The 12,082-nt window shown below is 40.6% G+C and overlaps 1 protein-coding gene across 1 annotated transcript in view; it reads right to left on the bottom strand.

Annotated features, from left to right (window-relative positions):
* LOC125462673 (acidic mammalian chitinase-like) overlaps nt 1–11,176 on the bottom strand; it is a 37,823-nt gene extending 26,647 nt beyond the window's left edge. The window contains exons 1-3 of the mRNA XM_059653260.1: nt 11,077–11,176; nt 4,061–4,262; nt 3,085–3,141 (exon numbers count right to left, since the gene is read on the bottom strand). Of these exons, the coding sequence (XP_059509243.1) occupies nt 3,085–3,141; nt 4,061–4,262; nt 11,077–11,176 (359 nt within the window). The remainder of the gene's footprint in view (nt 1–3,084; nt 3,142–4,060; nt 4,263–11,076) is intronic.
* Between the last annotated feature and the right edge of the window lie 906 nt (nt 11,177–12,082).

Below are 12,082 nucleotides of genomic sequence, written 5' to 3'. Positions count from 1 at the left end.
TACCCATCTAAATATTGTTTAAATGTTGTAACTGTACCAAACTCCAGCACTTCGTCTGGTAGCTCATTCCATACAGCACCACCCTTGGTGTGAAAACATTGCCCATTAGGTTGTTTTAAAATTTTCCCCTCACACCTTAAACCTATGCCCTCTAGTTTTGAACTCCCCCACCCCAGGGAAAAGTACTTATCTATTTACCCTATCCATGCCTGTCAAGATTTTATGAACTGCTATACGGTCACCTCTCAGCCTCCGATACTCCAGGAAAAATAGCACCAGTCTATTCAGCCTCTTCCTATAACTCAAACCCTCCAGCCCTGGCAACATCCTTCTAAATCTTTTCTAAACTTGTTCAAGTTTTGCAACATCCTTTGTATAGCAGGGAGACCAGAATGCAAGCAGTATTCCAACAGTGGCCTAACCAATGTCCCGTACAGACACAACATGACCTCCCAACTCCTATGCTCAATGCACTGACCAATAAAGGCAAGCAAACTAAATGGCTTCTTCACTATCCTATGTGTCTGCAATTCCACTTTCAAGGAACTATGAACCTGCATTCCGAGGTCTCTTTGTTCAGCAAAACTCCCCACTTACCATTAAGTGTATAAGTCCTGCCCAGATTTGCCTTTAAAAAATGCAGCACCTCATATTTATCTAGGTTAAACTTCATCTGCCAATCCTTGGCCCATTGGCCCAACTGATCAAGATCCCATTGTACTCTGAGGCAATCTTCATTGCTGTCTACTACACCTCCAATTTTGATGTCATCTGCAAATATATTAACCATACCTCCTATGTTCACATCCAAATCATTTATATCAATGGGCCGAATGGCCTTACTTCCACTCCTATGTCTTATGGCCTTAAAAGGCAGTGGACCCAGCACAATCCTTGTGGCAGACCACTGGTCACAGGTCTCCAGTCTGAAACGCAACCCTCCAACACCACCCTCAGTCTTCGGCCTTTGAGCCAGTTCTGTATTTAAACAGCTAGTTCTTCTTGCAAGCTGTGTAATCTCGCCTTCCTAACCAGAGTACCTTGAGGAACCTTGTCAAATGCCTTATTGAAGTCTATACAGATCATTTCTACCACTCAGTGCTCTTCAATCCTCTTCATTACTTCTTCAACAAACTCAACCAAGTTCGTGAGACATGATTTCCCACACATAAAACCATGTTCACTATCAGTCCTTGCCTTTCCAAATACGTGTAAATTCTGTCCTTGAGGATTCCCTCCAACAACTTGCCCACCACTGATGTCAGGCTTACCAGTCTATAGCTCCCTGACTTTTCCTTACCACCTTTCTTAAAAAGTGGCACCATGTCAGCCAATCTCCAGTCTTCTGGCACCTCAGCTGTGGCTATTGATGATACAAATATCTCAGCAAGGGGCCCAGCAATCACTTCCCAAGCTTTCCACAGAGTTCTATGGTACAAGAGATAAGCAAATCCAGGAAACGTCTGAAGGAATATAACCATTAACTTTGGAATGTGAATTAATGGATTGCATTGTAAGATTCCAAGGCCTGATGATTACAATGTCTGGTAAAACATCATGAGATCATGGGGAACCAAGGGGTGTTCATAGCGGTTTCCATCATTGATCAGGTATTTTATAGGATTGGATGCATGGTTTAAGGAGGAAGGAACATTGACAATGTTGCATGTAATTATTGTAACGTGAAAATTCCTTGTCTCACTGGGGAAATCAGAGCATCATTGACCTCTCTTCCAATCTGAGCTAACTATTAAAAGGGTGACTCAACCCCACATTTAGGTCAGATTTGGAATGGTCTCTGGCCTCTCCCACATGTGTGGCAAAGCGCTCGAATAAAGATCGATTATACTGCAGAAAACAGAACTCAAGACTGATCTTTGACATCTCTACCTGACTGTGGGACCTTCATTGGAATCTCAGCTGGAGCGGGAATTGAACCCACGCTAGAGGAATCACTCTGAAACCAGCTGTTGAACCACCTGAGCTAACTGATTCCCAAAGGGATTAAACACGAACAACAAAAATTTTCTTAAACAGGCAATAACATATCGATACACAAGTGGCACTAAACATTTGCTTGTTTAAATAAAAAGTAAGCACTGGTTTCAGAATTAAATCGTCTGCAACTCATCATTTCTTAAGTGTGTGGATCAAAATTTACTGGTTATACATTTATAGAATCAGCTCTATATGCAAGCGCAAGAATAAAATACAGACATGAAAAATTCCAGATTAAGACCTGAAATTTTGTATTCGAGATAAGTAGCATTGTGTTGTAAAATTTTGCAGTTCATTAAACTTAACTTGGGAGAAATATTCCAGAATGGCAGGATCTTCAGTAGGCAAAGTAACTGCCACACCATGCTGTTGTGCACCCTGATAGATTGTTTTCTACGGTGCATCTCTAAAAGTTGGTGACTTTTGGACATATCTGGGCCCTGCCCACTATCTTGGAATGTCCATAGAGTTTCAATGACTCTGAGAAAATAGGGTCTTTAGTCTCAGGTTTGAGTCAGATAATCTTGTCACTGCAGAAATTAGGAAATGGAAATTGTGACTAGGTTCAGTATCATTAATTATAACACGTCTCCACCATCAAAACTAATGGACAGAAGACATTCAATATGGAGTAAAGGTTGGCTACAATATTAACGATCCACTAAATTTACTCAATTCCACACAGTAATTTCTAAAACACAGAAATCAGGGCATGGATTACTCAGAAACCATTCGCGAGGGTCCCAGCTGCTGCTAACAAACACTATTGTTATTGCCTGCACTCTGACCAAGTTGGCCATTTGTCCAGCAGCCATGTAGATCTACAAAATGTTAATATGGCACAGTTAAGATTGGCTGTGACTCCACGATTCTGGTAGTGTTTTGTTCTTTGAACAATTTTCCCAGTGGAGGAAGCCTCTGTTCTCACCAAATTTCACCAGCAGCTTTGTGTCTTATATTTTTTAGTTAATCCCATTGTGACAAACTAACGTACCACATTTCCAATATAAATTTGACCAACTTTTAGGGAAGCATTTTTAAACAAATTTCTGACATCTGTGTACTTTTTTTAAATACAGTTTTTACCGCTTGGAACCAAATTTCCATCCTCCAAGAGCTATGAGAGTCTTTAATTGTTGATTCCTGTAAAAAATAAAGTTATTATCAGGTAATGTTTTAACAACTAAACTGAACTTCTCAATATTGAAAACAAGGATTTATTTCAGTGAGCTAAAGAAAAAGCCATACATGTACTTTTGGGATATAACAGTGAGCTGTGTTTAGTTATAGAGATTAGTTACGTACTTATCTGCAAATATAATATATTTAATATATATATATATTTATAATATAATATAAAATATATTATTAAATAATTCATTATCTAAGAAACAGAGCTTGTGATTCAACATCTATGGAAATAATTAGTGATGTAGGAAATGCCGATATTTGTGACAGAATCAGGCCAGAAGTCCAAGGGGGTCTTTATTATCTTTTATGCTACTGACAAGCAGTGTACTGAGTTTCTCGGGAGATGATGTTTAGTTTCTAATTAAGGTAGATTACAGCATATTTAATGCCTTGTTAAAGACCCAAATTGCCTCAATAATATTGAACTTCCCAACTCATCAAATGGGTCAATGACAGACATCAAGAAATCTCAGCATGGAAATCAGAGTGGGATCCTGGTGACTTCATCATTTACTTTGAATGACTCCATGTTGGACCCAATGTACCCTCCATGGGCACCAGCCACATACAATCCATTTTGTGATTAATTTTCTGGATCAATATTGTTGATTTTGCAATGCTGCCTTGTTATAAACCTAACGTTTTTAACCTTTTCACATTACTTCAAATTTCCAAAAGCCATGGGTCATTTTGATGACAAAACCCTAAGCTGTACTCTAACAATTCAAGCCGTGTGGCTAGAAGTGACAAAAAAAAGGATGAAGGAAGGGCAGAGGATAACAAAACATGATAACATTTCATGTGAGAATTAACCATTACTAAAGAAAATCTTCAAGGTACAAATGAACTGTTGAGAAATTTTTCTACGTACTTTTGTTTTAGATCATTGAATTTTTTGTAAAGAACTTCATCATTCCATTCATAGGTCGTAATTTCATGGTTTGCATTCATGTCAGCAAATGCATAAATCAGATGGGTGCACATAAAAGGATCAATTTTATCAGGCAGATACCGACCGATCCCAGGTCTGTATTGCGCCCAGTTTGTGAAATAACAGATTAGAACAGTATTACCTAAAAATAGAAAGTAACTTATGTTATAATAAAACTTATTAAATATACCAGAACAAAGCCGCAATGTAATATTTAACTATTTAGAAAAGAAAGCCATAATATGATGAGGCTAAAGCTGAACTATGTGCCTTTATAAATCTTTATAAATTCAATTAAATATTGATTTTTAATTATACTGCTGCGCAGAAATCAATACCTGTTACAAAAGTACATGATTAATCTTTAACAAAACTAAATCCATGTTTGATGTACAATTTTTATTGGTGTGCTTGTTTAACAGCTTATACTTTTTAAGGAAATAGAATACTGATATATGAGTACTAACTTTTACATTTACCAGCAATACTGTGACTTACTCAGTTGAGGTTGGAACAGGATGATTCCTGCTAGAAAAGGAAAATACATTTTTATTTCATTTTTCACTCCAGTGTAGAATGCAGCATATTTTAATAACTACAACTTAATCGTGTATAACCTTTTGTTTTGCAAAATGGCGCAAGGTATTTTAACAGAGATGTGATAAGTACTGAGCTAAAGCATGAAATATTAGAAGAGATGATCTAAGTTGGTCAAAGAAATGGATTTTATGAAGTATCTTAAAGATGGAGAAGGTGAGGGGTTAAGGAGAAAATTACAGAGAATGGCAGGTGACTAAATGAAGGGTGAGTTTGTAAGAGCCCAGACTTAGAGGATTAGAGCTCTAATTTGTAATTTGGGTTGGGGGCATGCAGGGTGGGTTTGTGAATAGAAGGAGTCAAAGAGTTAGAGATGTAGAGAAGGCAAGGTCAATGACTATTTAAACACAAGACCATAAGAAATAGAAGCAGAAATAGCCATTCAGCCCATTCAATCTGTTCTGCTACTCCATTATATTATGGCTGATCTGTAGCTAATCTCCACCTTCTTGCCTTTTTCTCATAACCTATGATTTCCTTACTGATTAAAGATGTCTCTCAGTCTTGTATATATTTGATGATTCAACCTTGAAAAATCTCAGCGATTAAAAATTCCACAGATTTGCTTTTCTCGGACAAGAAATTCCCACTAATTTTGGCCTTAAATGTGCAACCCATTACTCTGGTCCTAGACTCTCCCACAAGGGGAAACAACTTCTCTGTTTCTATCCTGTCAAAACACTTAAGATTCTGGAGTAAAGTGTGGAGCTGGATGAACACAGTAGGCCAAGCAGCTTGGCCTGCTGTGTTCATCCAGCTTCACACTTTGTTATCTCAGATTCTCCAGCAACTGCAGTTCCCATTATCTCAGATTCTGGAATATTTTGATAAAGTCGCCTCTTATCACTTGTAAATTCTAAAAACTACAGCCCCATCCTACTCAATCTCTCACCATGATTGTCCTCTTTACTTGGTATCAACTTAGTGAACTTTCTCTAGAACTTTCTGCCAGTACCTCTTTCCTTAGGTAAGGGGCACAAAACTGTTCACCGTATTCAAGCTATGGTCAAACCTCCTTACTTTTATGTTCAATTTCATTTGAAATAAAAAAAATCAATGTCTTCCCACTGAACTTGAATGTTAGCTGTTTGTGATTCATGCACAAAGTACCCCATATTGTTGTGCTGTAGTTTTCTGCAGACTTTCTCCATTTAATTCATACTTAGCTCTTCTGTTCTTCCTGCCAAAATTCATAACGTCAAATTTTCCCATTTATATTCAATTTGGGCAGTAACCTGTCTGTATCTCTTTGACACTCTTTGTGTCATCCACACCATTTGTCTTCCCACCTACTTCTGTGTCATCTGCAATATTGGTGACAGCATGTTCATTTTCCTCATCCAAGACGTAACATATACTGTAAATACTTGTGAGTTCAACATTGATCCTTGTACACCGTTAGTTATAGGTTGTTGGTCTAAAAATACCTGCTTTACCCAACTTTCTGTCTTCTATTAATTAGCTAATTTCCTATTCATGCCAATATACAATCTCCAACATCATAGACTCTTATTAAGTAGCCTCGTGTGTAGTACATTATCAAACAGCTTTTGAAGATCTCAACATATTACACCGTCTGCTTCCCCTTCATATACCCTGCTTATTACTTAGGGCAAAGAATTCTAGTAAATTTCTCAGGCATAATTTCACCTCCATGAAGCAATGAATAGTATAGAATACAATAAAAAATTATTGTCATGCATAGTTGTACATGAAAAATATAGTGAAAAGTTTTACATGTCAGCACCTACATCAAGGACAGAAGTCATACATACCAATAATTTTTTAATAGGTAAAGCTGAGATAAGGTTCATCACAGTTCAGTTAACAGTTCCTGGGCTTGAATACCCTGAATATGCAGCCTGGACAAGACTGCAAAGCCAGGACGCTGGATACTAGGCTAGAAGAGGTTGTTGTAATGCTAGGCTGAGACTGCCTGCCAAGTTGTTGGGATACCTGGATGCTGAAGATGAAGAAGACATCCACACGGGGACGAGACTGCCATGCTGAGACAAGACTGCCACACCTGGAGACTACCATACTGGGCTGAGACCACCTTTCTCCTCCTTCAGGCACTCTTGCCTAACTGCAGACTAGGAGCCTCGGCCTAACCTGTGAGTTGGGGCCAGAGGAGTCAGCCTGAAACATGTTTCTCACTTGCTGGGTGACCCCAGGCTAGACTTCGCTAACTTGGCTTCACCATATTATATACATTTAAGTGGTCTGTTACTACTGTGTAAGAGACCCTAACATTTTCCCAATGACAGGTACGAAGTTAACCGGCCTGTAGCCAGTTACCTGTATCTTGGCTTTCTTCCTTTTTTGAATAAAGAATAGAATAGAAATTTATTGTCATGTGTATGTTTACATGAAAAATACAATGAAAAGTTTTATAAGTTACCCCACCATGGCACCTACATCAATGACAAAAGTCAGACATAAGAATAATTAAAATAAAATCAAGACAAAGTTCATTACAGTTCAGTTAACTGCTCCTGGGCTTGGGGAAAGCCAATTTAGGAATGATGGAATACCCTGAAGATGCAGCCAGGATGAGACCGCCATGTTGAGCCTCTGGAAACCAGGTCAGAAGCCTCCGCCAAAGAAGGCTGCCATTACGGGCCAGGACTGCCACTCCCGTATGAGACCACCTGCTGGGTCACTCGAATACCCTGATGCCAAAGATGAAGATGACCTCCACGCAGACAAGAGCGCCATGTCAGAACAAGACCATAACATTGGCAGACCATCACATTAGGGCACTGCTACACAGGGAGATTGCAATGCCTGGAGACTGCCACACAGGCAGACCACCATGTCAGGTTGAGATCATCTTTCTCCTTCTTCAGGTGCCTGGGCCAAGCTGCAGACCTGTGGCCTAACCTTTGAGTCGGGCCGCTGCAGTCAGCCTGTGTACTGCTTCTCTCTTGCCAGGAGACTCCAGGCTAGATAATGCTAAGTCCGCTTGACCATATTATGTATTTTTAAGTGCTCTATTGCTGCATCCTGTGTAATAGATGTTACATTCTGCCACTAAATGATATTAAGTTAACTGGCCTAAAGCTACTTACCTTTTTTTTGTCTCCTTACTTTTTTGAATAAAAGTATTACATTGACAACTTTCCAATCCTCTGGAACTGTTCCAGAATCTAAGGATTCTTGGAAATTTACTATCAGGGCATGCACTATCTCTGCAGCTACTTTCTTCAATATCCTGGGAGGCATCCCATTAGGTCCAGGGGACTGACAGTTCTTTAGCCCGAATACTTTTTCTAGCACTTTTTCCTCTCGGGATAGTTCCCTAGGGATATTTATTTCCTCTCTGCCCTTTTCCCCTTAATTATTCAGTAATTTTAGAATGCTTTTCATATCTTTAAATGAGATGCAAAGTAATTATTCAACTCCTCTGCCACTTCCAAATTATTACTTCCCCAGCTTCATTCTCTAAATTCACTCTGTTTAAATAAACTTTTGCTGTACATCTTGATTCTGAAATAACTCCACAGCAGCTGGTATCCTGTCACAAAGTTACCCTTTACTTACCTGTACATAGTACTTGACACTGGTCTGGCTTCCTCAGAGCCAGCTCTCAGAGTGAAGAGAATCTCTGAGACACCAGTTTATATCTGTCAGCCAGGTTTCATTGACCAGACCAGATTAACAGCCCAAATCAAGGAACTCATGTTATGAGAGGTCCACCTGACTGACCTCGTTACAATCACTACATCCCTCTCCCTCTAAGTTTGAGAATGTAGACCTGGTCTTTTTCTTGTGGCACCTCCTGGGGTGATTTTGTACTGGACACAGTTCCTTTGACACAGCCTCAGATATGGGTGGTGTGCCCCAGACCATACCCAGCCTCTTCTTCAGGCAGTAAAGGCATTGAGGCTGCAACATCTGCAATGTCCACTTCAGGTTCCAAGGTTTCTTCAATAACAGGCTGAATGGTGAAATCATTAGGTCTGACAGGCTTACCGGTTGCACTGAGGAGCCATGTTTGCTTTGCTCCTGCCCTGTTTGTGAGTTTGCAGTTTTTGTGTGGTCCATGCATTTGTTCAGGACTGCATCACCTATCCAAAATTTGCATATCATGGGATCCTACCTCATGTTTACCATGCCTCTTATCCATGCAGGGCGTTTCTGTAATTTTGGCATCAAACCTTTTCCCCTAATGTAAACTGCGTCTCTTGATTTGAGCAGTCTGTCCATCGTTGGGCGATCCTGATGCCGTTTCACCTTCCCCCCCAGAGTCTGGGAAGATCAGATTTGACCTGGTGTGGAGTCTTCTCCCCTTTCGCAACTGAGCTGGAGATAGCCCTGTAGTCGCGTGAAGGGTGCTCCAACAATCATAGAGTGATTGAGATATACAGCATGGAAACTGACCCTTTGGTCCATCTCATTCAGGCTGACCAGAAATCTTAAATAAATGTATTCCCATTTGCCAGCATTTGGCCCATATCCCTCTAAACCATTCCTATTCACATACCCATCCAGATACGTTTTAAATGTTGTAATTGTACCAGCCTCCAGCACTAATTTTGATAGCTGATATCGTACACACCATACACACTACACCCTCTGTGTGAAAAAGCTGCACCTTAGGTCCCTTTTAAAACCTTTCCCTCTCACCTTAAACTATGTTCTATAGTTTTAAACACCGCCCCCCCCCCCCCCATCTCAGAGTAAAGATGTTGGCTATTTTCCCTATCCATGCCCCTCATGATTTTATAAACCTCATATCAGGTGATCCCTCAGCCTCTGACACTGAAGGGAAACTAGCTCCAGTCTATTCAGCCTCTCCCTATAACTCAAACCCTCCAGCCCTGGTAATATCCTTCTAAATCTTTCTGAACCCTTTCAAGTTTCAGAACATCCTTTCTATAGCAGGGTGACCAGAATTCAAGCAGTATTCCAAAACTGGCCTAACCAATGTCCTGTACAGACCAACATGACCTCCCAACTCCTATACTCAATGCATTGACCCATAAATGCAAGCATAATAAATGTCTTCTTCGCTATCCTATCTACTTTCAACTCGACTTTCAAGAAACTATGAACCTGCCTTCCAAGGTCTCTTTATTCAGCAACACTCCCCAGGGCCTTACCATTAAGTGTATAAGTCCTGCCCTGATTTGCCTTTACAAAATGCAGAGCCTCATATTTATCTAAGTTAAACTTCATCTGCCAATCCTTGGTCCATTGGCCCATATGATCAAGACCCCATTGTACTCTGAGGCAATCTTCTTTGCTGTCTACGACGCCTCCAATTTTGGTGTCATCTGCAAACTTACTAACTATACCTCCTATGTTCATATCCAAATCATTTATAGAAATGACAAAATGCAGCGGACCCAGCACCAACTGTGGCATACCGCTGGTCACAGGGGTCCAGTCTGAAAAGCAACTCTCCACCACCACCGTCTGTCTTTGACCTGAGCTGGATCTGAATGTAAGCAGCTTGTTCTTCGTGTAAGCTGTGCGATCTAAGCTTGCTAAACAACCTACCATGAGGAACCTTGTCAAACACCTTACTGAAGCCCATACAGATCATGTCCACTGCTCTGCCCTCATTCATCCTCTCTGTCACTTCTTCAAAAAACTCAATTATGTTTGCGAGATGCAATTTCCCACGCACAAAGCCATGTTGATTATCCCTAATCAGTCCTTGTCTTTCCAAATAAATACAAATCCTGTCCCTCAAGATCCCCTCCAACAACTTGCCCACCACTGATATCAGGCTCACTGATCTATAGCTCCCTGGCTTCTCCTTGCCACCTTTCTTAAATTGTGGCACCACATTAGTCAACTTCTAGTCTTCTTGCACCTCACCTGAGGCCTTTGATGACACAAATATTTCAGCAAGGGGCCCAGCAATCACTTCCCTTGGTTCTCACAGAGCTCTAGGCCACACCTAATCAGGTCCTGGGGCTTGATTCACTTTTATGCGTTCTAAGACATTCAACACCTCCTCCTCTGCAGTATGAACATTTTTCAAGATGTTGCTATTTATTTCCTCATGTTCTCTATCTTTCATATCCTTCTCCATTGAAAGTACTGATGCAAAATACTCATTTAGTATCTCCCCCACCTCCTGTGGAACCACACATAGGTGGACTTGCTGAACTTAAAGTCCATATAGATCATATCGACTGTTCTGCCCTCATGAATCCTCTTCGTCACTTATTCAAAAAACTCAATCAGGTTGGTGAGATACAATTTCCCACGTATAAAATCTTTCCCTAGTTACCTTTTTGTCCCTAATGCATTTGTGGAATCACTTCGGATTCTCCTTAACCCTATGTCCAAAGCTATCTCATGTCTTCTTGCCCTCCTGATTTCCCTCTTAAGTATAATCTTACTGCCTTTATAGTCTTGTAGGGATTCACTGGATCCCTGCTGTCTATACCTGACATATGCTTCCTTCTTATTCTTAACCAAAGCCTCAGTTTCTCCAGTCATCTAGCATTCCTTACACCTTCCAGACTTGCCCTTCACCTTAACAAGGACAAACTGTCTCTTGGCAATAGGAACTGGGACAGTTTATTATCAAGTGTAGCAGTTGGCCATTTCTTTAAGCCTGCCTTCAAAGTTGGATTTTGCACCAGACCATTGGACAATGGATGGTATAGACCTGTCCTTACATGCCGATTGCCATTCTAGTTTAGGAATACTCAAATTCCCTGCTGGTAAATGATGGGCCTATTGTCTGTGACCAATACCTTTGGGAGCCTATGTACTGCAAATAATGCTTGTAGCATTTCTATTGTCATCCCTGTGTTTGACAAATGAAGACTGCACATCCAATCACTTTGATTGGGCGACCACAATGACTATGAACATTGAGCCCATGAAAGGCCAGCAGAAAAACCAAGTGTAACTGAGTGCAATCGAGTCCAGAGTTTATCTGGCTATTCCCATGAATGTAGGGGAGCTGCAGGCAATAAGTTTTGTCCTGGACACTGTCCTACCAACACGGCTAAGTCTGCAATGAACCCTGCCCACTGGACATAACTGATTGCCAATATCTTCATTTTGGATATCCTTAGATAACCATGGTGGAGTTCAGCCAGTATCTGGAAGCAACCTTTGCTTGGAACAATCACTCTCGCTTGACTAACAAAATGCCATCCTCTACAGTGTCTGGTCTCGCCGGGTCCAGAAAAGTTTCAATTCTCGTTGTGATATCGCTTTTGATTCCCCCATCACCACCCCAGCTGTTTCAGTTTTCCCAGGACTGGATCTTATTGCATCCACAGTCCAATATTTTCAGTGGTAACCAGAAGAGTGCCTGGTAAGTTTAAAACCAAAATAGAATCTACCAGTGACGGCACCGTGGTCTATCTTCCAGCGAGAGATGGCTCAAGG

Source organism: Stegostoma tigrinum, chromosome 21 (genome assembly GCF_030684315.1).
Source record: "Stegostoma tigrinum isolate sSteTig4 chromosome 21, sSteTig4.hap1, whole genome shotgun sequence".
Classification (NCBI taxonomy): domain Eukaryota; kingdom Metazoa; phylum Chordata; class Chondrichthyes; order Orectolobiformes; family Stegostomatidae; genus Stegostoma; species Stegostoma tigrinum.
This window is presented reverse-complemented; position numbering and strand designations above follow the sequence as displayed.